The sequence below is a fragment of the Malassezia restricta genome, chromosome I (assembly GCF_003290485.1).
Source record: "Malassezia restricta chromosome I, complete sequence".
Classification (NCBI taxonomy): Eukaryota; Fungi; Basidiomycota; class Malasseziomycetes; order Malasseziales; family Malasseziaceae; genus Malassezia; species Malassezia restricta.
In genome coordinates, this window is record NC_040193.1 from 201,007 (window position 1) to 223,030 (window position 22,024).

Below are 22,024 nucleotides of genomic sequence, written 5' to 3' on the forward strand. Positions count from 1 at the left end.
CTCCTACAAGAGGGGTAGCCGAAACAAGTCGACTGAATTCTGAAAGGCCTGAGAGGCCAGCTCTTCAAGACGTATGCCCTTGAGCTGCGCCACCACAGCGGCCACTTGGCCTATATGACAGGGCTCGCATCTTCCTTTGACAGCCGCATTCTCTGTCCATTTTTCGGGCTTGACACGTACAGGCGAGTACAAAGCACATAGTTGTGGAGACGACTTGGCAAACGCTTCAAGGTGCGCGTGCGATGCATGCGTTGGGCGTATATCACACCATGGAGCATCAGTTTCAAGCATGATACGGTGCAGAGGAATATGTTTTACCACGTCCAAGTTCTCTTGCGTCTTCAGCGAGCACCCATTCACACCGATGTACAGCCCCATTTGTACCAGTTCTTGCATTTCATCTAGTGTCCCCGTAAAACTGTGTACGACACCGACACTTCCCTTACTTTCTGGTGTGGGCTCTGTGTGATCAAGACGTAGTGATGATAAGTGGGGACGCAAGATGCGCACAAAGTCGGTATGAGCCCCACGCGAGTGTAGGAATAGGGGCAATCGAACTTGTTCGGCTAGCTGCAATTGGAGCTTGAAACATCGCTGCTGCGCATCAGCGGGCGAAAAGTGAAGGCGGTCATAGTCTAATCCACACTCTCCCACGGCCACGATGCAGGGGTTGGCAAGAATTACGTCTTTCAAGGCATTCATGTAGGCAGGCGCACCGTATGATTCCAGCTCTGTAGATCGTGTGGGATGGCATCCAGCTGTCGCGAACAAGCCACGCTTGGTATCTGCTAGGCGAAGCACGTCATGAACTTCGGCCAAGGAGCCAGCTGTGATGATTTGAGCATCGACGCCGGCATTACTCGCACGTGTCAAAACCTGATCTAGGTCGTCAGTGTGCTTCTTCTTCTCATGGTAAACACCACGAAACATTGGATCACCCAAGTTGACCGCAATCTCGACATAGCGAGGCAAGATTGTCGACATGGCCGTTCTTGGCTGCATACTCCACCGAAGAGCTAAAGGGATTATGGGCTACATACAGAAAAAGACTCCACGCTATGTATATATCGAACGAATGTCTGCGTGTAAAGGGGTGAAAAAGAAGAGATAAAGTTGCACACACACCAACCGCAAGAGCATGGCCTCGTTGCAACACAGCCATTTAGCTGCTCATCGAAACACTCTGCGTGCCGCGGTTGTAGTCGAGCGACACTGATTCCTGACCGTGGCGCTGGTGGTCCGAGGTCCTCACGCCCTCACTGTGAAAGTAGCGGCTGATTTGCTTGGGCGAGAGACCCGAGTCACCCATCATGCCCTGTGCCAGCATGTTCATAATGTCAGAGTCGCTCTCACCCGATGACTCATTGTTCAGCGAGCGCGTGGCCTGACCGCGGGCGCTCTCACTGCCGCCCTGGCTGGCGCTTTGCTTGCCATGGTGAACGGGAAGCGACGTCGGCGTGGCGCGCGAGCGCGTCATTGAGCCACTGGAAGAGCGTGATGGCGTCTGACTAGCATCACTGCTACTGTGCTGGAACAGCGAGCTGAGACCGGCCATGGGGTCCATTCCCAGGAAAAGTGACGAGGCGCCCTCAGCATCCGACGCTGAGCCGCCCATCGAAGATGAATGATGAAGCAACGAGCGAAGAAGAGCCTGATCCTTGCGCGAAGGCGAGGTCTGAGCAGAAGATGGCTTGTGCGACGACTTGTGCGCGCGGTGACGGACAGCCTTGGACGACGAACTCTTTGGCGACTCGGACGCCGTGCCACTGCTGCGGCTCGTCCACGACTCCTCACGCTTAGCAAAGCGCTTCTTGGGTGGTGCGCCGCCGCCATTGATGCACGAGTCCGGACCCTTGCTTACTGGACCCACAGGACCCGAGGGCCTGCAGACGCCGTCGGCATCGCACATGTTGATAGTAAACTTCTGGCCCTCGGGCACGGTCACTTTCCAGGAAGCCGTGGTGTCTTGCGTCTGCTCCAAAGAGTCAAGCACGTTACCTACATCACCCTCAGCTGTGATGTATGGCGTGTATGGGGCCTTGCCGCCGTGCCAGGTGATCCTGAGCGGCCGGCACTGAGAAGCAAAGGCAGGTGTGTCGACCTGAAGCTCACCACCAGTCTTGCCACCACCTTGTTGCTGGACAGCGCTGCGACCTTGGGAGGCATCGGCGCTGCTGCTGGGGCTTGAAGAGGTCTCAGCACTTTGCGACTTGCTCGAGTGTTGGTGCTTCTTTGTCTCGCTGCTGTGCGACTTTCCGCTGTGGCCGTGTTGGCCACCGTGATGACCGTGGGAGTGATGACCATTGTGCTTCTTGTGGGACGATGACGACGACTTCGAGTGTCCGTGCTTTTTCGATGACGAGGTTGACGACGAAGGCGAAGCTGTAGGAATCTTGGCGGCAGCAGCGTTACGGCCGTGCTCCGAAGAGTTCGTACTCGACGAACTCTTGTTGCTGTGCTTCTCGTTGGCCTCCATCTGCTGAGCCATGTCCGACCAAGCATCGCGGCTATCGGGCGTGCTCGTAGCCGAAGTGCTCTTGCTGCTCTTTTTGCCGCTCTTGCTCTTGCTCTTGCTCTTGCTCTTGCTCTTGCTCTTGCTAGTCGAGTCGATCTTCGGGTAGTACGTCACACCGCTGATCGTAATAGGCTTGTGCTTACTCGACGCTTTCGACACGAGCGATGAGCTCGCAGCCGAAGGGATCCTGTTGATGGCTGCCGTAGGACTACCATGACCAGTCGAACTGCCACTGTCATCACTGTCGCGTTCACCGGAGCCAAGCATCTCCTGGATGATCGAGTCAATTTGCTCCTTGCTGATACCTGAGCCGGAGTTACGACGGCTGTGCAGCTTCGAATCTTTGTTCTCGCGAATGACAAACTTGGGCGACTTCTTTTCGTCCTGACCGTCCGAGAATTTAATTAGATACTGCGTAGAGTCACCATGGACATGCTTAGGTGCCTTGGCATGCAGCGTGTTGTTCGTGGGGTCAGTACCGTCAATGCCATGAGCCAGGCTTGTCTCATGCTGCTTGCCATTTGCCAGAAGAGCGACAAGGGACACATCCATGTGCTTCCAAGCCGAGTTCTTAGCAGCTGGCTTCCATTGAACCACTAACGGCTCTCCAGCGTTTGTGGCTGGCGCGGCCAAGGGCTGAAGGTCGGCGGCATCCTTGTTGACACCATTCAATGGGGCAGCATTGGCCAGCATACCAGATGCCGTCACAAGAGCAGCGGGAAGAAGGAAGTACTGCATGACGTACGATGTAGCTAGTTGGGATCAAGAGATTGGGTGTGTGATGCAAGGAATGTAGTACAAGGTAATGCGGTCAACGCTAGAACCTCAGGTGTGTGGACAGGGAAAGTATCGGTTACCAGAACCGACGAAAAGGACAAGAGGGGATAAGTTGTTGCGAGTCAGCGCTGTGCTAGTTTTAAGGTTTTTCTGGTTGTACACCTTTCTACCTCATGCAGTTTCGACAGGAGCACAGCCTATACAAAGTAGATGCTCTTTGAAGGTGTCAGACTAGCCGTCTGGTGCCTCTCCACGTTGCATGACAATCTACGATTCTCCCTAGGCGAATCACAGGTGTCAAAAATGGTCTGTGCGTGATTACCCACTATATGAACTTCTACGTGGATCTCATCCTACTTTGTCCGAACCAATCGTTTGGCTACCACTGTGTCAGAAGTCCATTTTGACATCTGCTTACCTTGCTTGTGCGAGATGGCCAATGCCAAGGCGTGCACCTGCTTTGACCAGTGATGCAAAGCATGCTGCATGTCCTGGCTATGGTTGGGTGTGGACGCATGCTTGATTTGTAGCACATGATGCATGCCGTCGAGGGCACCATCAATGCGGCCGTCTAGGATGAGCATAACGAGCAGTGCTTCCACTTCATCGATCCGGATGTCCAGCATCTTCCAGCGTTAGTGTCTCCACACATACCGACGCAAGCCTGTCCAGTCGCACCGATCTGTAGGGGCGGATGTAATTCAGAATATATTGCACGCGCAGCTCTTTGATCACATCAGGAATAAATTGCTGTACAAAAGTATCTTGTAGGAAGGTGTAATGATGGTCAGAAATGATGCGCTCCGCATCCTTTACATCGCGTCGCTCATATGCATCCATCAATGCCGTCATAGCTACGATGTCAGGATCATCTTTGTAACTGAATCGTTAATCAACCATAACGTACGGCTTGGTTTCTTGAGAGTCAAACAAATTGATACTGCTGCCCATGAGCATATTGGCGAGAACAAGATACTTGAGAACTTGGATTCGCTGGGAGCTTCCTGCCTCGTCATAATTTCGAAAAGCTTGGAAAAAGTTTACCTGAGCTGCTTCCCAGTCTTTTTCTTCCATGTACATTTTACCTCCGAATTCACGAATGACGCCCATAGTTCTTGGATGTGGAATAGCATTGGTAACATTCGTTGCCTCGAGGAATACCTTCTTGACCATACTCGCATTGTGTAGTTGTTGATACATTTGAATTTCAAGGGAATATAGCTCAAGGACATTGGTCCCATGAATCTGTGTGTCCGATTGCTTGTCGCTCAATACGTTAGCTCGCAAGTCGCCAAGCACAAGACTTAGTCGATGCCATTCATGCCGTGAAAGCCAGAGATACGCATGCTTAATACAAACTTTTGTATACAACCGCTCCGTGTTACGTGCCAAAGCGGTGCGCTTCGTAACCTCGTACCAGGCTTCGATCTTATCGCATGGCATCTCCAACACCGTTGAGGCACAGTCTAATATGGTATTGATCGATTTCTCGCTGAACGTGAATAGAAAGAACGTACACGTAGTTGAATGAAAGAAAGGACTTCTCAGTGCATCGTACTAAGTGCGCGTATTCGTTTAGGGCGTCATCGTATTGCCCAAGAGACAATAAAAGTTTAATTTGTTGCTTCAACGCCTTGAAGCCCCTGCCATAAGTAAGTAAAGACGCACCATTCCGATTGAATCTGGTCCTGATGCACAATATCTCGAAACTCTCGTAGCGCATCTCGAGGATTATCAGCTTTGATGACTACTGTCAGATGACTAGACATACCCTTGGCGTTGTAATACTTATTTTCGACATCTGCGTTCTGGTCGTCCATATCCTCATCATCTTCGAATTCAAATTCGTAATCCTGCTCATCATCATCGAGCGCATCATCCATCATAAACTGACATATTAGCCACCAGCCAGTCAACCCACCTCATCGTCCGACATGGCTTGTGCTTGTGTCACGCGCAGTGACGCGCAGGACCGTTGTCATGCTCTCCACAGTTGTGGAATTAAGTTCTCCAGGCCCGGGTTCTGGATGAGAACGACCCTGGCGTCCGAACACTCGCCTTGCTTTTTGCGCAGCATTGCTGTTACGTTATCGCGATGGCCCAAACTGTACGTGGATATGGTGGTCTAACCATGTAGGACAAGCTCTCTGTGTATCCTGAGGCTGATAAGGAATTGACCGTTGTGGAGACTCATACGGAGCTCGAGCGGCAAGTGTCTCGCGCTCGCCAGGCCGTGCAGAGCTTTTCGGCCAAGTTCCTGGGATCTGTTCGCTCGGGTGTCAACTCCGTGATCAAGACGGAAGACAAGGTTGAAGGTACGTGATCCAAATGTGGTGTACTTACGAATCCAAGACCGCGTCAGCAGCCTGCTTGCCAAGAATGAAAACCTCACTCCCAACGGTCTCTACGTGGGTGTACTGACGCTTGCCAGTATGGTCTTCACGCGCCACCGCGCATTTCCTATACGATGGACTGTGCCTCCCGTTGTGCTTGTCGCATCCATGCGGTACTTCTTGCCTGGCACCAGTGACAATATTGCCGAGTACTACGAAAAGAAGGAAGAGGCCCTCTCGAAGCCATTTAGTGAGGCGCGACGTGCCCAATGGACCCGTGCTAAGCAGTTCTGGTACACTGGCATTGACCACCTTCAGATGACGCGCGAGAAACTTGCCGGCACGTGGACGTCCAGCGTACGAGGCCTGGAAGACTCGACGGGGCTTCAGGTGAGCTCGATTCTGTCCGGCTCCGATGCGACTCCCAGCGCCACACCAAATTCGGCAGAGCCGAAGCAAACGAGGAAACTCGTATAGATGGGTATCTTGCTATAATACATGCATGGATCATAGGCCTTGACGCCGTCGGGCAGCCTGCTTGGAATGCGAGTTGGCTATCAAGCGACGGGCGAGCTTTTGAGCGGCTGGTGTTAGATGTTGAGCAGAGCGCAAGGAATGATCTTGGCGGGGCGTTCGTTGAGAGTCTTTCCGAGCTTGTTGCGACTCGGACCATGCTCGTCGGATATCTGGCGTCGTGTAGCCATGTTCTGTAGAGCTCGCGGGTTCTAGAATGCGATCTTGACTCCATCCAATTCGTTCGCGCAGTGTTGCGTCGCGTAGCTCGCTTTCTATGCGTGCGTGCTTTTCTGTACGAAACGCCTTACGAAGTCGAGCATTCATCGTGTATGGATCAGACCATTGCTCAGCAGAAACCTGTTCGAGCTCTGCTATGCGGTCTTGATAGGAAGAAACGCTGCCCTTCACCAAATTTTGCCGCTCAATGTCAGCAAAGGCGCCGTCCATACTCGATGTGCTTTGCTCGCTTCTGCCAATCACGACATCATCTTCGCTGGGTTCCCATTCCCGTACTTGCTTCCGTGCACCTGATACGACCACATATTCCGTGTTCTTTGTGAGAGTTCATACACTTACTTTGGGATCGGTGCGTATCTCGAACGGTGCTTTGCACATGGTACATTTGCATCGGAATAGCCACACTGGGGTAGAATAATATGAGCCAGCTGGGACCTTTTCAGCATTGAAACGAACACCTTGGGCCAAATGATTCTGACAAGAGTCACTGAAAGTGAGAACGGCTTCGACGTACCACCAGATCGAAAAGGGAAGCTCAACTTCCGTCAGCATGTAGCGTACGTACATCGCACTTTGGTCGTCCTTGGGCCATTGCTTTTTAATGGATGAAAACTCTTCTCAAGCTCCCTGCGCTCTGCTTCTTCATCGCGAGGACGATATCGCCCCACTAGACGCGTAAGCTGCCTAACCGCGCTCCTCACTACACACTGCCAAAACCCTGCATGGTGACCACAGGCCAAGAATCACAAGAGCCTCCACAAGAAAGCGCCACTATGGCAACGTCTGTTCACGATACAACCAGTACTTTTCCCTGGTGGGATCGGCACGCCGAAGACGAGCGAGAAGCTAGATTTAGTGAGGAGTATACTTACGTCTAATCGTGTTGCCTTACTCATAGCGTCTTGCTCTGTTGTTTCGACGCAGCTGTCAAAAAGCCATTCCAGAGCATACGGTGGTGTTTTGCAAGGGCGATCTTGTTCGGGAAGCTGAGCCGCATCGCCCTGATCCTGGTCGACGATATATTCACGGATGCGCTCGTTTAATGACGAAAGAGCGCGCTTTGGTTGGAGTGCCAAATGTAATCTGATGTGAGATCAGTTAACGTACCCTCGAAGATAATTCCAAGCACTTGCATTATGGGGGGCCATCGCAATTTTCTCCAGTGCGTAGCTGCATCATGTTAGAAAGCAGCATACGTACTTGATTTCTGCATCGCGGACCTCTTCCATTTCAGCGGGCAGCTCGCTTCGTCCATGCATAGCACGCCCAAAGATGCAGTACCAGCGATGATTGTATGCACTGTTGTTTCGTACGTCATTTTGTATCATTTTATCAGCATAGGCAATATCTGAAGCCCAAAAGTGCGGGTATTGGCCGGCTCCCACGGCACTAACGCTTTCATCTCGTAAGCCGAGTCCCCCAAAATGCGCGAGAATCCATTGACGATACGCCCATGTATGGTAGTTTTTCCCGTCGTGATTAAGCACCGATGAAACAAATTCAAGTTCCCGAGACGGGTCACCCAATATGGACACAATCAATTTCCGGTGTTGCCTGCGCGTCAGTGTCATGTTAGCGTACCAGACCTGGTAGTTCTTCATATTCACTAATGCAAACGTGTCAAGAAAGTCCAGCTCTTTGTACAAGCGGTCATTTTCCTGCCCTGATAATGCCATCTGGATCAAGACATGCGCACGGCACTGCCATACTGTGTAGTTGGCAGGATTCATATGGACTAACATGTCCGTGAGGGCCAGTGCGCGCTCTGATACTTCCATTTGGCCTTCATTTTTTTCTCTTAGTGCTCTGAACAAGCTCATGGCCCTGACATCTGTCACGTAAGTCAAGGTAGGAACACGTACACTGTGGGTCGTACAAGATGGGACATAGTGGTTCAGGTCCATCGTTCTGCGGGACGGGAACAATGTCCTTCCAAATAGGTGCATGTAAATCAAAGGCAGACATTTCTTCGTCCAGATCTTTTTCTTGATCGGTGAGCTCAGAGAGAATCACCATCTTTCAAGGTGAAGCGTGCTTAAATGTCAACGCAGTACCCACGCCAGGATGATGCTATGTGGAGGGAACAACAAACAATTCTTTGTTCCTAGATGAATCAGTGAGTCACTCTATAGGGGAACTTCAGTCAAATGCCAGAAGACGAAGGGGGCACCTGTGCGTGTGTACCGAAAGCCTAAAGAGATGTCAGCTAATGCCAACTCGACGTCATATTTGCGCCAACCAGGAAGATGTACCTTTAAATCAGCTGAGGATGTGCTTGATCCAACAGAGTATTCCAAACGTGATACATCGAGGCGCTTTGGCCACATATTATGTAGGCGTAAGGTGGCTTCGATCAAAGAAACGTGGCGAAAGTGCTGCATATAGTAATTCTGAATTGTACAGAGCGTTGATCGAACAGCATCACTCAGTAGCCTTTCGCTTGCCATCAGCGCCTTGTCACTTTTCATGGGTTCTTTCTCCACCAACAAATTCAATGGCGGGTCCAGAGCCAATGAAAGGATTGTCACGACATTTTGATGTGGTCCGAGGCACGAAGTTGACGTACAAAGCGGAAAGAACAGCTCCAAATCCTTGCTTAGATTGAAGGGGCTCTCGAGCTCGAGCACATCAAACGTCTTTTTCATGCAAAGTGAAGCCAGACCTAAGCTGTCCTCCGCCAAAGTGCTGCTCAAAGCCATTTGACGTGCTACCACATCATCTGTCAAAGTGTGAGAGAGACGTTTCTCATGAGCTTGGCCATGATCAAGAAAGTCGTTTCCAGGCTCGTGCCAAATGTGAGCCGCATTTGTGATCATGTTTTCAAACAAGTGGGTATTCGCGCTTCCAGAACAATAAGAACGAGCACTTTGCAAGCCAGCACCATAAGACATGGAGAGATGCATGCGAGGTCCATGAGGAAAAAGAGCCCAAGTCATGGCAAAACTGCCAAGACGATACGGAACTGCACGAAATATTGAACGCAGCAGAGCGCGCGTCGATATTCCCAAAGCGGCAGCTCAGAGGCGATGGGGGAGGAACACACAACAAGCTTGACTTGACACAAGAAAGTGACATGCAATTATCTCATAAAATATCCGTCTGGAACAAGAGTTTGGATGATGCTTGGATGGATTAACCGGTGATGAAAGTTTGACACTCGAATGAACGGGTACTCGCACGAGCGCCGCCACGGGTAGGCTCACATGAGCATGAGACCACTGCACGTATTTGACCCATGAGCCAAGACAGCTGTTAGTTTGACATGCATTTGTGGCGAAATTTCGTGCCTGCATGGTGCTGATGGTAGTCTTGTGCAGGCGAAGGCCATGAAGCAGGATTCCCGCGTATGTGAAAAATACCAAAGTCGCAGCTGGCAGTCGCTGAGCCTGATCATCGCAGGTTTGCCTTTGGCAGGCGTTGTTGAAATGCATTCTTTCGTAAATACATTTCACGTAGTGCTCGTCAAGCATATATCCGTGACCCAGCAAAGTTCATGGCTGCTTTACAGCAAAAGAATGAAAGAAATACACAGCGGTGCCACGAGGAAGAGCAAGAAGGGGATAGCAGGGCGAACGGCGGCGCTCAAAATGAGAATAGGGAACATGTTTTGGTATTTGCCTTCGCCAATGGAGCCCGATAATGGCCTGAATCCAGCCATTTTATCAGGCTCGTTGCTGAGAAGTGCGTCACAGCGGGGAATGACACAGGCATACTTCGTGTCCGTCTTGGCTTGAATACGGAACCAGCATTCTGAGTAGGCCTCTGACGTGCAACAAGTGCTAACGACCGTCTCGGTCCAGCTGGCTTGCTGATTGTCGTCCAAATCATTGCTCATCTGGCAGGTGCCCTTGCTTGTATCGGCTGTGATGGAGGCCGTGGCACCAGGGGCAACAGAGCCGGCGTTTTCGATATGGTTCGAGGTTGTCGCATTTCTCTTCTCTAGCGAGGGTGTTGAGGCAGGGGTCGGGAGGGGTTCGTTCATCGACAGAGATGTATGTGAGATGGCAGGATGGGCCACATTCTGCTTGGCATAACCTCCGAGCAGTTGAGCACTGTCACTGGCATGGTGAGTGGCATCGGACATACGTACTCCAGCTCATACAACACCTGGGCAGCACCCAGTGTGACAAGAAAGGCAAGTAGCACTCGAAGAGTGAGAAAACAGTGCATGCTTGTCTGAACGAGTGGTATACGGGTGGTATGCCTGCGCGACAGACACGCGACCGCGTTGCTGAGAGAGGGCGCCCAAAAAAGTTGGGCTGGTACGCGGCCCCTATTCCCACGTGGGGCACATGCCTATGGGCTGGCAACAAATAGTGGGGCGCCACTACGTAACACGGGTGCCGGACTATTGGCTCTGTGATCGGACATGTTGTAGGGTGGCCAACATGGCTTGAAGCAGATCGCTGCGCAGATCCTTCGAGTCTTCCAGGCCTACAGAAATGCGGATCAGGCGTGGATCCGTATCGGGAGAGGCGATGACGCGCTGCTCAATGAGCGATTCAACGCCGCCGAGCGAGGTGGCAGGAACAAAGTAGGACAAAAAGTGCGGCAAGTACTTGGCGTAGTCAGCATGAGCCGTAAGGAGACCAAACGTAGGCGAGCCGCCCATCGGAAGCTGGGTCTTTGGGTCGAATGCGTGGTTTTCTTTCTGTGTGTCGGCGACTTCCTCGGGATACGCTGGGCGTGGCTGCAGAGACGAGTGCCAGACCTGCTTGACGAAGCGGCCATGCGCGATATCATCAGGCACATGCTCAGCGGGGAGTTGACCTTCGGTCAGACTGTACAAAAACTGCACGAGATTCGTAGCTGTCGCCGATTGGTGGCGCACGCGGAGGGGCATCGTACGGAGCGAGCGCAGTAAGAGAAAAGTCTCGAGGCTACCGGGCACACGTCCGCTGATGCTTCGTTCTTTCCACAGTGCCACGAATTGCTGGTAGTTCTGTGTGGCTACGATGCCCACGAGTAGATCAGAATGACCGCCAAAGTACTTGGTGCCTGAATGCATCACAAAGTCAGCACCGTGCTGGAATGGATGCTGCAGAGGAGGCGGGGCCAGCGTCGCATCGACAGCCAGGTACGCGTGTGCTGCATGTGCTCGCTGAGCATAGTGCTCGATGTTGCGCGCCTCACCAGTCGGGTTCAGTGGCGTCTCGAGCCAGACCAGCGTCGCGCCGCGTCGCACATCCGAGTCTTGAGATGGCGTGCCCTCTTGCGTCGGGTATTCGTCATCTAGATCGATAAACTTGACGTTGCGGCCTTGTGCATACTTTTGGAATACGCCATGCACGCCAAAGTATCCACGGCGAATCGCAATCGTAGTAGGAAGAAGCAGATCGGCTATGGCGTCCGCTGCAGAGAGGCCAGACGAGTACAGCAGAGCATGTCCTTTCATCATACCTGAAATGACGCGCTCAGAGCGGACTCGAGTATCTTGCGAGTACCTGCTGTAGATGTGGAACGCATCCTCAGGATGCGGCTCTCCATGCCCCGTATGAGCAAGATCGCTATCAGGGTGTGGTTGATGAAACGTGGTGCTCACCGAGATACTCGGTGCCACAGGATAAGCCGGCTCCTTGATGTGGTCCGGCTGGTCGGCGTGAATGGCCAGCGTGTCCAGCTGCGGCGGCGTGGCGGGTCCCGACATGGCGGCAGAGGTCAAGAGGGCCAGGCGCAGGCGCACGGATCCCCTGGGCCGCATGCATGCATGACTAAGCGAATTCGATGCACCCCACAACGTTCGCTGCCCCTACTTTGGCAAAAGCACACCATTTTGCGTCAGCGGAATGGGGCAGCTAGTTTCCACGTTTCTGCCTCCGTGGGCGCGGCCGTATTGGAACAGTATTATTGAGAATCCTCTGAACTTAGCTCTCTTTGGCGTGTGCGTGCCGCTGGGCGTGTTTTTGCTATGGCCACCCGAGTCGTCGTCTCCGCTCAGCATGCCCTCCGTGAAAGAGGCGCGCTCTCTCATGCCCACGGCGCAATACTCGACGCTTCCAGCTGAACATGCCAAGTCCATCGAGTGGATCCGGTATACGCCACGGACCTTGGCCCTCCATGACGGCACGCAAGGTGAGCACAGTCAGATCCTCCTGGCGATTGACGGGCATGTGTTTGATGTGTCAAGTGGGCGCAACTTTTACGGACCTAATGGACCGTATGGCAACTTTGCTGGACGCGATGCGTCCCGCGGCATGGCGAAGCAGTCGTTTGCTCTTGGTGTGTACATCGTCACTCACGCTCAGACGTCCTTACGCCGATTGACCAGCCTCTCGATACGCTCAGCGATCTAACACCAGCGGAAAGGTACGTTCATGATGCCCTCACACCCAAGACGGAATATGGAGGAGTGGATCTCCCACTTCCGAGGCAAGTACCCCATCGTCGGTCAACTTGTCAACGAAGGCGACGTAGAGACTTGCTAGTGACTTGGCCTGTGGGTGTGGAGTGTGTTTCTTTATGCGGCCGACGCCGCTGTGGACGTTTGTGTCCGCTGGTGTGCGGTATTCGCAGCGGGCGTCGGACAAGCTGTTTGCGGATGCGGCGCGCGAAGAAGCGCAGCAGGGCGCGCGGCGACCGCGCTTGAGCATGGATCCGCAGGATCCTGTGTGGACGGGCGATGAGCGCTTAGAGGATACGGTGCTACGCATGTTGATGGACAAGTACAAGCCGCTGCGACAGCAGGTGTCGATGCGGGCTGCTGAATCCAGCCGGCTGAGGCAGTCCCAGAAGCCGACGCTGCGGCCTACGGAGTCGCGTCGTGAAACGGCTCCCAAGACACCCTACACGCCGCCTGGCCAGCCATGGAATGCTGTGTTCGTGCGACCGTCTCACGCGGCTGCCGAGGAGCCGCGCGTGTACCGCGGGAAGTACATGGACGTAAGCCCGCCCAAGTCGGACATGGCGCAGCATCTTGCAAGGAAGGGCATCGCGCCCTCTCAGCTCGCGCTCGACGACCGAAAGGCCATGAGTGAGTTGCGGCATGCATTGCGGCGATCCATGCACCGCGACAAGATCGAGGTCGCGAGAGACATCAAGCTAGGACGCCATGCTCCCATGCCAAGCGAGGAATCTGCGCCGCAGATCGGCATGCTCGGCGCGACGAAAGGGCTCGCCGGGATAGCCGAGCAGCGCATTGTCGAAGCACAAGCCAAGGGCCTATTCCGATCCAATCCGCTTCATGGCAAGCCTATGCCACGCGACTATAATGAGACGAATCCGTTCCTGCATCGCGAGGAATTCGTGCTCAACCGCATGATTCAGCGGCAGGGCAACGTGCCGCCGTGGGTCCAGCGAAATCAAGACTTGCAGACAGAGATGCGCTCTTTGCAGCAGCGCATCCAGCATGCCTGGATCTGCCGTATGCTGTATCGACTCGATGCGTCTGAGGAGTGGGGCTCGCTGGCTCCCGTGCACGTCCATTGGCACGATCATCTGGGACCGGACGACCTGCGCTCCTACCGCATCGAGGCACGCAGCGAGGCCGAGCAACGCACGCTCGAGTGGGTGCGTACGTTCCGTGATGCGGCATGGATCGCGGCCGAGTCAGCCTACCATACGGCTGCGGTAGACCAGCTGAACCAAGTCATCCGCTCGTACAACCACACGGCGCCTCCGTCGGCGCGCAAAGTGCTCGTGACCAAGGACGCGTTTCTCGCCTCATCCATCCAGCGGGCCTTTCCCCTCATGGTCGACGCCGCCAGCGCGCGCATCCGCGCTCGGCGCGAGATGCCACGCAAGGCCAGGACGGACACGCCGCGATGGCCACGTTGGCTGTGGTAGCAACTACATGATGAGGCACTCGTGCTCGTTGCCCGAGGCGCCACGAGCCATGGCGTGAGTGAAGTCGGTCGATCCACCACCCGGAGGCCCACGCAGATTGACAACCACGATGCCCGTGTTGTCCTGATCCACGTGTGCGTCGAGGTGGTAGTGGGACAGCAAACGCTGCACAGCAGGCTTGACATGCGACACATGGTCACGGGAGTGGATCCCCTTGCCGACAATGAGCTTGAGCTGCGGGTAGTTCTGCTGCTGTGCCTTTTGCACGGCCTCCTCGACCTTGCTTAGGGCCTCTTTGACGTAGAGACCATGCAGGTCGAGCGTGTCCGGCGGGCTATCTGCATTGTTCGCCGCAAAGATCCACTGCCGTGCCTCGGTGTTGAGGCGCTCCATCTCTGTCTGGTGCCGGTGTCCTTCCTCACTCAGCTCCTTCGCTCGCGCACCCTGGCCACTCGCATACGCCTTTTTCGACGCGTCAAAGGCATGCGCCATTTTGCTGCCCTCGGACTGCGCCCGACGGCGCAGCTCTTTATAATGGGGATTCTGTGCATTTTTGTTATTATCGTCAAACTCGTGTACGTTCGCGCTTCCGAGGATTTTCTCGGAATCCTTGGCTGGGCCACCTGGCGCATTTTGGCCCGGCGGTGGATACGGCGCCTGGCCCTGCGGAGGCGGGCCGTACGGCGGGTAGCCATACGGAGGCTGGCCATGCGGGGGATAGCCGTAGGGTGGCTGGCCATACGGGGGCTGGCCATACGGGGGCTGGCCATATGGCGGCTGGCCGTAGGGAGCATAGCCTCCTGATGGCGGGCCGTACGGAGGCATGGAGGCGGGCGCTTGAGCCGAGCCGTGGTGGCGACCGCATCCGCCGCATCCACCACATCCACCACAGCCCCTGCCACAATTGCCTCCGCCACCACAGCAAAGCATGTCAATAAAGTAGTTGACGGCACGCCATATGAATACCGTTTCCACCACGGCACACACGCCCTCGCCGTCCATGGTCGGAAAAAGGCAGTGAGGCCGGCGCCTTTTTTTCTCCACTACAAGGGACCCACCTGGACCTGGTCACGAGGGATCGGCTGCCTACGGTTGTGCCGCTTCATAGCGTGCCTCCAGAGCGCCTTGCTGCCATGACGCAAACGAATCAAGGTGCGCTGCAGCGCGCCTTGTGACATGGTATCAGGGATCGATACATCCCTCGATCCCTTGCCTGCGAGTGTTTGGGCTAAAAAGGCCCGCGACTTGGCCGTCGCAGGCATGCGGCGCCAGTACGCCGAGTGGCGCAGCCATAGAGGCGAGCGCGCTGCAGCCTCACAAACCTGCTTCATGAAGGTATCGGAGCCACGGATCGCGTGCCCCAACTCGTGAGACGTGAGAATCTTGCGCTTCAGGTACGGCGATGACGCAGCCAGGCCCGCTGCATAGTCGCGCCAGAACGCAGCGTTCCGGGTATAGTAGTGCGCCTGCCACTCGTCGTTGACGCGGCGCACCTTGACATAGGCGCCGTCAAATGACCCGAGCACATACGTGTCGGCACCGCAATCGACCCATGCGTTCGGCGACATGGATGCCAGCGATGCATGGGGCTTGGCACTCATGGCCCTTCGCAACGCCTCTGGATCGTCAAAGTCAATGTACGCCACATCCTGCGGTGGGTCCATAAACGACGCCGGTGCGCGCGAGGCACTGCTTCGCTTAGGCACCAGGGCCACTTCTCCATTCGCCATCGGCTGCACGTCCAGCCCACAGAGCGTGGGCGTGCACGCCAAGTCGTTTTCCACATTGCCCGCTACATCGACAATGAGGCAGTCTTGCTTGCCCACGCTCTGGCGCATCCCTCGCCCGATCATTTGCGAAAAGAGATTGCGCGACTTGGTCGGACGCACCAGCCAGACACAGTCGATGGCAGGTATGTCGGCGCCCTCCGTGAGGATCGCGCAGTTGACCAACACAGGAAACGCATGCTCACGAAATGCCTGCAGCAGCGCATCGCGCTCTCCTAGAGACATACCGCCGTGGATGCCGCGCGCGTCAATGCCGCGAGCGCGAAACTCGTCGACCAAAGCATGAACGTGCGCTACGTCCACCGCAAACACCAGGGTCATGCGCCGCTTCTGCCAAGCCAAGTCGATCCATGAGCGCACAACCACCTCATTCATAGGCGCCTGATTCACCACGCGCGCTAGTGAGGACGGGACATAGTCACCTGAGGCCGACGATACACGCGACAAGTCAAAGCCGGCGCGAATCAGCGTGAATCGGATCGGACACAGCCACTTTTCACTCATCAGATCTAAAAAGTCCTTGTGATACACAATTTCCTCATAGACGCGGCCTAGCGCCACACCGTCGTGTCGCGTAAAGGTGGCGGAAAAGCCGATGATGGGCGTTCGCACCTGGGTGACTGGCTCAGGCGAAAGATCGCAGTGAAAGTGCGAGAGGATCGCCTGGTAGCTGGGAGAAGTCGAGTGGTGGGCCTCGTCCACAATCACACACTTGAACGCGCTCGGATCGTACTTGGCCAGCCGCTGCCGCAGCGATTGGACAGTGCCGACCGTGATATCCGCTTGGCCTGACGCGACGTGGCGAGCGCCCTGGTCCATCTCAACGGACATGTGCGGGAACATATAGCGCGCACGCTCCGCAGCCTGCTGCGCGAGCGTGATGCCATTCACCAGAATCAGGGCGTGCCGCACCCCATGGCCGCCAAGGCGAGAGACCAATTCGAGAAACATGGTCGTTTTGCCACTCCCCGTCGGAGCTGACACGCCAATCCGCGTCAGGCCGCGCTCCTCCAGCGCCTGCAAGCAAGCATTCACACACTCATGCTGGTACGGACGCAAGCTGGTCGCATACGTCCGAGCCCACCGACGCCAGTGCCGCCACAGCCACATGCATGTCCCAAGCCAAGCCACACTCCACCTCGACCACCATTTCCGCGCGTGATATGAGCACACGATGTGCGTCGCATGCAGGTTCATGGTACCCGCTGAGTCGTGCGTAGCACTAGCTAACGGTAGACGAAGCACTTGACACATGTCTCAATGAATGTATGAAGGCGGCGAGGGCAGCACAGGCATCGGCCTCGCTGCCAGTGGCGCAGCATCCCATGGTGCATGGCTGCCGAGCTATTATAGCCCCTCATGCCGGCTATCGCTTCTCGGGACGAGCAGCTGCGTCGGCGTACGGATGCATTGATCCGGACACTGTGGACCGCGTATTTGTGTTGGGCCCTTCACACCGCGTCTACCTGGAAGGATGTGCGCTCTCGCCCTTTTCGTACTTGGCCACGCCATTGGGTCTCTTGCCAGTCGATACACAAGCAATTGAGGAGCTGCACTCCTCGGGTCTGTTCACGTTCATGTCGACGGACGTCGACCAGGCTGAGCACAGCATCGAGATGCACTTGCCCTACATCTACAAGGTGTGGAGCGGACGTCCCGTCCAAGTTGTGCCGATCCTCGTCGGTCAGCTGTCGACAGACGCTTGCCGAGAGTACGCTCTGTGCCTAGCCGAGTACTTCGCAGATCCGCGCACTCTCTTCATCATATCAACCGACTTTTGTCACTGGGGCGACCGGTTTCGCTACACGCGATACCAGGCTCCCGAGGACGAACCTGTCGTGCTGTCGTGCGACACCAAGCACCATATTCGCGAATATTTCCCCATCCACCAATCGATCGCTGCCATTGATGCAGAGTGCATGGCTGCGATTAGCTTCGGTCGCGAGGGCGCGGCACTTGCGCGCACGCAGTATCTCGAGTCCCTACAACGCACGCACAACACCATTTGTGGCCGGTATCCCATCGTCCTGCTTCTCACGATCCTCGAACTACTCGAAGAAGCAGAGTATGCCTTCGAGTGCCGTTTTACGCACTATGAGCAGAGCAGCGCGTGCGAATCGCTCGACGACAGCTCCGTGTCGTACGCCAGTGCCTACGTGCGTTCCCTGAGCCAATCGGGCTTGGACGCCAGCCGCTTGACCTGAGCTTCCGCGAGTCGCTTGCGGATCAGCTCAATGGCTTCCTCACCAGTCACCGACTCGCCATCCTGCAGCATTTCGACGCGGGACACATCCACGCCCCTGCTTCGGTCGTTTTCAACACCCTTGTACAGGTGCGTCCAAAGCGCCGCCTCCGAAGACAGCGCAGCGTACCGACGATTCACCTCCATGTCCTCGTAGTACGGCCGAATGTGCGTGCTGCTCCATGCAATATGACGTCCGACACCACTCCGAGCCTCGTGAGAGTCCGCGTCCGCATGCTGGCGCTCCCATGCCTCACAAGCCGACCAGTCAGCCTTTTCCAGGCACATTTTCGCGTGCTGCTCAAACGCACCCTTCAAGTGCGACTGCTTGGTCAAAAAGTCAATGATGCGAATATCAGCCGCGTCCGCTTCGTCCTTCGCAAGAGGATCCAGCACCGACGGCGCCACGGGTACTCGCGGATCAAAGTCCACCATGTCCAGGTCGAGGAACGAGGGGGTCAGCTTGGAGCGCCACACATCGGGATCCTCGGTACGTAGCGCATACGTAATAAGGTATGGATCCCATGCACCCAGCGCCACCGTTGCCCGCAAATCCTGCTGGCCATGGGCATCGTATTGAAACTCGATCAGATGGATAGGGAGCAGGACAGGGTAGCATGCCAGCATGTCCACGTCGATCTTGTCCAAGTTCATGCGCAACATAGCACGGTCAGTTTCAGGCTCGTTCGTATTTACCGTGGCCAATTGCACTTCCACGCCGGGCAAGATAGTGAAGCGCTTGTCTGTGTGCCAGATCGGGTCCTTGGATATCATATTGATCATAGATGTCGACAAGTCCGCTGAAGGACCCAGCGCCAGAAGCGACATCGGAGATAGGTTAAAGGGAATCACAGAAATGCCATCTGGGATATCCACATCAGGATGCAAGTGGCGCTCGGGCGAAAAGGCCGTGTATGTCATAGGCTCGTCATGAGGCGTGATGATAGCCTGCGACGGAGGAGGAGACGACGATGTACGTGGTGGTGGGGGAGAAAGAGGCAGCGTGTCTAAGGGCCGCCATCCATTTCCAGGAAGTGTCGAGTTGGTCGTGATAAACGATGCCTTGGCCGTGCCTTGTTCGCCTCGGCAAGGGACGTGACATATAGCATCGATCACCCAGCGCGGAACATACGTAGCTCGCGCACGGACGAAACGCATCAAGGACTCTTCTGAATCTGTGAGCCATCCGAGGCCCAGAGCTTGCATGACAGCAAAAGAGACGCCGCCCCATCGACCCTTAATCGAAGGCAGCAACTGCTCCAGGGCAGCAAGGCGCGCTCGATACACTGCATCCTTGGTCGACAGCTGAAATTCTAGAGCCGAGACCTTGCTTTTGTGTAGACATGTCGATGTCGAAAAGCAGCGGGACCGTGCGCGGGCGACAGCCGTCCAAGGCGCACGAAACGCCATGACTTGCTTCCAAGCACAACAGCGTATCAGGAGGCGCGCCAGGCCTCTCAGGTGATCACGTGCGGAAAAAAGGTGGTCAGGGCCATGGGGACCCCGGCTGCCCTGTGTTTGACTAAATACATGGTTACCGCGCGATCGCACAGGAATGAAATAATCTAAGGGTCGGCCGCACCCATGCACGCTATGCCATTGGCCGATAGGCGGCCATTAATCTACCAAGACATGTAGCAATTTACACATAATCTATACCATATCCTGCATGATTGGTCATTTCAGGCACTAATTTAGGAATGCCTTGTTGATTGGACAGGTCTAGCCACTCTCCACCAGTCGATAATGGTGCTATGCACGTGAGCGCAAAAATACACGGCGGCACGCTTATTTATCCGCATGTCGAATATACGGTCGGTTTTCACAACAACGATCCTCTTGACCCTTACGATCAAATGCTCGGAGTAAGCTGGGTCGCATCTGTTGCCCTGCTTCTCAGCGCCGTTTGGTATGGTGCCAATGCACAGGGAACCATGGAGCAACAAGTGAAGGTCGAGCAACTTGCTTTGACAGACCCAGTCAAGGCAGCGCAGGAAGTCTTGAAATTCCCTGGCATTTTCAGCCCTAACCTGGCCTTGTGGGCCGTGTTTAACAATATCTCAGGACACGGTGATGAACAAGTGCCTTGGGGTCGCGGTGCTTTCTACCGTTGGGATCCTTGGACCATCGGAGGAACGGACACCGGATACTTCTGGCTTCCCAGGGAGTTTAACATGTTTAAGCTGAACCGCACCTTTGTCATTGCGCGCAAAGACGGTAAGGTGGCCAAGAGTCCTTTTTATGTGAACAAGGAATATGATCCTAAGAAGATCGAACGCGCCGTGATCTTTTGGCCCGGCAAGTGGCGTGACTCGTGGCGTTATGCCAATTACGTGGGCAATGCTTACCATGTTGCTCAGAAGTATCCAGAACTCGATGTGAAATCTGACAATGTGCTTATTATTTTACCTGCTTTTATGAATGAAAAGGACGAGTCGCGTCATGCCCTGCATGATGACGAAATATCATTCCGTGGCACAGGGTGGTCCGTCGGTGGCACGGTCCGTCAACCAAGAGAGTTCAAGCATTTATCCTCCTTCGATGTGGTGGACAAGTACATCGATATGCTCATGGACAAAAACCAATTCCCGAACCTCAAAAAGATTGTAGTGGGTGGTCATTCCATGGGTGCGCAGGCTTCGCTGCGCTATGCCTTTTTGCGTGACAAGCCTGAGCAGGATCATGCAGTCAAATTTTGGATCGGTAACCCTGGCGCTTATGTTTGGCTGAATGATAAGCGTCCGTTCAGTACGAAAAAGTGTCGCAATTATGACTCGTGGCCTTATGGCATTTCGGATCCGAAGACGATTCCTACGTATGCGCGTCACCGCGCAGGTAAAAATGGTTCCAAGCTGGTGGAAAACTTCCTGAAGCACCGCGTGCACTTTGCTATCTCGCAAGATGACAATGGTCAAGGTGTCTCTAACTGTGCTGGTAGTGTCCAAGGTCCCACACGCATTTGTCGTGCTGCTGAGTGGATTGTCCAGCACGGTAACACGACTGAGTACGAATGGCCTGATACGCACACGGTCAACTTTTTGCCCGGTGTGTCGCACCAGGATTACCCAACGCTCGCTTATTATGGCACGATCAAGTTCCTCTTCTCTCCGTGCCACTAAGTCGCATCACTCGCATGCGTTTTACCGTGCCAACCTGTCCTATATCGGTACACCTGTAGACAATGTATACATTTTGTTTCGCACTGATGTGTAGGAACGCACCTGTAAGCGGACTCTGTTTTTTCATTGATAATGAGCCCTGTGAACTTTCAGCGATACGCAAGACTGCGAGAGGGGAGCTCCAAGGTACCACGCATGATTACTGCTGTGGGTAAGCCTTGATCTTTGAGCTGCCGATCACACGTTGATGACACGTTTATGTGCGCGTTTTCAAGAACACTAGGGTAAAGTTTGTCAGTCTTGCCTCGGATTATTCTTTTCGCTCATTCAACCCTTGAGTCCATGCCATCCATGCACTTCTATGTAAAGTTTTTTAGAGCGGCTGGTGTGGTGAAATCTCTGCGTTAAGTTGAATTCTCCATTGCTGGCAAACTCTCATGAAAAGTCAAGCTCACTTGAGCCCGTCATTACTAGGCACGTCACCCCTTGGGCTTTACCACGTCCCCATGAAAATAGAATGTGCAAAGCTTATGCGTTGTATTTTGCAACGTTCTTATAAATCGACTCGATGAAGCTTGATTCTCGGGAGGTCTTCACTTGCTGTAGCATGGCTACCTGGCTTGTGAGCGTTGGCTCTTTGACAAGGAGGCCCATGTAAAGCTCATTTGACGTCGCTGGACTCTCTTATTTAAGACTCATTGGCAGCTAGCGAACAT

At 54.5% G+C, this 22,024-nt stretch overlaps 17 protein-coding genes across 17 annotated transcripts; 5 read left to right on the forward strand and 12 right to left on the reverse strand.

The window, feature by feature from the left end:
* Nucleotides 1-3: 3 nt before the first annotated feature.
* Nucleotides 4-984, reverse strand: MRET_0114 (TatD DNase family protein; the record flags this gene model as incomplete). Its single annotated transcript, XM_027626741.1, has 1 exon — nt 4-984. The coding sequence occupies one exon, from the start codon at nt 982-984 to the stop codon at nt 4-6; it is 981 nt and encodes a 326-aa protein (XP_027482684.1).
* Nucleotides 985-1,162: 178 nt separating this feature from the next.
* MRET_0115 (uncharacterized protein) lies at nt 1,163-3,253 on the reverse strand (the record flags this gene model as incomplete). Its single annotated transcript, XM_027626742.1, has 1 exon — nt 1,163-3,253. The coding sequence occupies one exon, from the start codon at nt 3,251-3,253 to the stop codon at nt 1,163-1,165; it is 2,091 nt and encodes a 696-aa protein (XP_027482683.1).
* Nucleotides 3,254-3,645: 392 nt separating this feature from the next.
* Nucleotides 3,646-5,228, reverse strand: MRET_0116 (COP9 signalosome complex subunit 2; the record flags this gene model as incomplete). Its single annotated transcript, XM_027626743.1, has 8 exons — nt 3,646-3,671; nt 3,711-3,918; nt 3,947-4,172; nt 4,200-4,784; nt 4,810-4,935; nt 4,961-5,039; nt 5,064-5,181; nt 5,214-5,228. 8 exons carry the CDS (start codon nt 5,226-5,228, stop codon nt 3,646-3,648), a joined length of 1,383 nt encoding a protein of 460 aa, XP_027482682.1.
* A 159-nt stretch (nt 5,229-5,387) lies between these two features.
* On the forward strand, nt 5,388-6,102 carry MRET_0117 (mitochondrial organizing structure protein 2; the record flags this gene model as incomplete). Its single annotated transcript, XM_027626744.1, has 3 exons — nt 5,388-5,399; nt 5,430-5,607; nt 5,645-6,102. The coding sequence occupies 3 exons, from the start codon at nt 5,388-5,390 to the stop codon at nt 6,100-6,102; spliced, it is 648 nt and encodes a 215-aa protein (XP_027482681.1).
* A 30-nt stretch (nt 6,103-6,132) lies between these two features.
* On the reverse strand, nt 6,133-7,102 carry MRET_0118 (coiled-coil domain protein 130; the record flags this gene model as incomplete). Its single annotated transcript, XM_027626745.1, has 5 exons — nt 6,133-6,693; nt 6,718-6,865; nt 6,893-6,917; nt 6,944-7,045; nt 7,087-7,102. The coding sequence occupies 5 exons, from the start codon at nt 7,100-7,102 to the stop codon at nt 6,133-6,135; spliced, it is 852 nt and encodes a 283-aa protein (XP_027482690.1).
* Nucleotides 7,103-7,149: 47 nt separating this feature from the next.
* On the reverse strand, nt 7,150-8,394 carry MRET_0119 (protein farnesyltransferase/geranylgeranyltransferase type-1 subunit alpha; the record flags this gene model as incomplete). Its single annotated transcript, XM_027626746.1, has 6 exons — nt 7,150-7,224; nt 7,251-7,461; nt 7,486-7,548; nt 7,579-7,932; nt 7,960-8,209; nt 8,241-8,394. The coding sequence occupies 6 exons, from the start codon at nt 8,392-8,394 to the stop codon at nt 7,150-7,152; spliced, it is 1,107 nt and encodes a 368-aa protein (XP_027482689.1).
* Nucleotides 8,395-8,504: 110 nt separating this feature from the next.
* Nucleotides 8,505-9,314, reverse strand: MRET_0120 (uncharacterized protein; the record flags this gene model as incomplete). Its single annotated transcript, XM_027626747.1, has 1 exon — nt 8,505-9,314. The coding sequence occupies one exon, from the start codon at nt 9,312-9,314 to the stop codon at nt 8,505-8,507; it is 810 nt and encodes a 269-aa protein (XP_027483132.1).
* Nucleotides 9,315-9,395: 81 nt separating this feature from the next.
* Nucleotides 9,396-9,848, reverse strand: MRET_0121 (uncharacterized protein; the record flags this gene model as incomplete). Its single annotated transcript, XM_027626748.1, has 1 exon — nt 9,396-9,848. The coding sequence occupies one exon, from the start codon at nt 9,846-9,848 to the stop codon at nt 9,396-9,398; it is 453 nt and encodes a 150-aa protein (XP_027483133.1).
* Nucleotides 9,849-9,880: 32 nt separating this feature from the next.
* Nucleotides 9,881-10,548, reverse strand: MRET_0122 (uncharacterized protein; the record flags this gene model as incomplete). Its single annotated transcript, XM_027626749.1, has 2 exons — nt 9,881-10,436; nt 10,469-10,548. The coding sequence occupies 2 exons, from the start codon at nt 10,546-10,548 to the stop codon at nt 9,881-9,883; spliced, it is 636 nt and encodes a 211-aa protein (XP_027482636.1).
* Nucleotides 10,549-10,726: 178 nt separating this feature from the next.
* Nucleotides 10,727-12,025, reverse strand: MRET_0123 (cystathionine; the record flags this gene model as incomplete). Its single annotated transcript, XM_027626750.1, has 1 exon — nt 10,727-12,025. One exon carries the CDS (start codon nt 12,023-12,025, stop codon nt 10,727-10,729), a length of 1,299 nt encoding a protein of 432 aa, XP_027482637.1.
* A 139-nt stretch (nt 12,026-12,164) lies between these two features.
* Nucleotides 12,165-12,803, forward strand: MRET_0124 (membrane-associated progesterone receptor component; the record flags this gene model as incomplete). Its single annotated transcript, XM_027626751.1, has 3 exons — nt 12,165-12,597; nt 12,624-12,684; nt 12,713-12,803. The coding sequence occupies 3 exons, from the start codon at nt 12,165-12,167 to the stop codon at nt 12,801-12,803; spliced, it is 585 nt and encodes a 194-aa protein (XP_027482642.1).
* Nucleotides 12,804-12,837: 34 nt separating this feature from the next.
* Nucleotides 12,838-14,160, forward strand: MRET_0125 (DUF1992 domain protein; the record flags this gene model as incomplete). The annotated part of the gene is made up of 1 exon (XM_027626752.1): nt 12,838-14,160. One exon carries the CDS (start codon nt 12,838-12,840, stop codon nt 14,158-14,160), a length of 1,323 nt encoding a protein of 440 aa, XP_027482643.1.
* Nucleotides 14,161-14,163: 3 nt separating this feature from the next.
* On the reverse strand, nt 14,164-15,162 carry MRET_0126 (SMR domain protein; the record flags this gene model as incomplete). The annotated part of the gene is made up of 1 exon (XM_027626753.1): nt 14,164-15,162. The coding sequence occupies one exon, from the start codon at nt 15,160-15,162 to the stop codon at nt 14,164-14,166; it is 999 nt and encodes a 332-aa protein (XP_027482640.1).
* A 41-nt stretch (nt 15,163-15,203) lies between these two features.
* Nucleotides 15,204-17,057, reverse strand: MRET_0127 (ATP-dependent helicase IRC3; the record flags this gene model as incomplete). The annotated part of the gene is made up of 1 exon (XM_027626754.1): nt 15,204-17,057. One exon carries the CDS (start codon nt 17,055-17,057, stop codon nt 15,204-15,206), a length of 1,854 nt encoding a protein of 617 aa, XP_027482641.1.
* Nucleotides 17,058-17,110: 53 nt separating this feature from the next.
* MRET_0128 (MEMO1 family protein) lies at nt 17,111-18,151 on the forward strand (the record flags this gene model as incomplete). The annotated part of the gene is made up of 2 exons (XM_027626755.1): nt 17,111-17,159; nt 17,184-18,151. The coding sequence occupies 2 exons, from the start codon at nt 17,111-17,113 to the stop codon at nt 18,149-18,151; spliced, it is 1,017 nt and encodes a 338-aa protein (XP_027482646.1).
* On the reverse strand, nt 18,100-19,599 carry MRET_0129 (uncharacterized protein; the record flags this gene model as incomplete). Its single annotated transcript, XM_027626756.1, has 1 exon — nt 18,100-19,599. One exon carries the CDS (start codon nt 19,597-19,599, stop codon nt 18,100-18,102), a length of 1,500 nt encoding a protein of 499 aa, XP_027482647.1.
* Nucleotides 19,600-20,045: 446 nt separating this feature from the next.
* Nucleotides 20,046-21,308, forward strand: MRET_0130 (uncharacterized protein; the record flags this gene model as incomplete). The annotated part of the gene is made up of 1 exon (XM_027626757.1): nt 20,046-21,308. The coding sequence occupies one exon, from the start codon at nt 20,046-20,048 to the stop codon at nt 21,306-21,308; it is 1,263 nt and encodes a 420-aa protein (XP_027482602.1).
* Between the last annotated feature and the right edge of the window lie 716 nt (nt 21,309-22,024).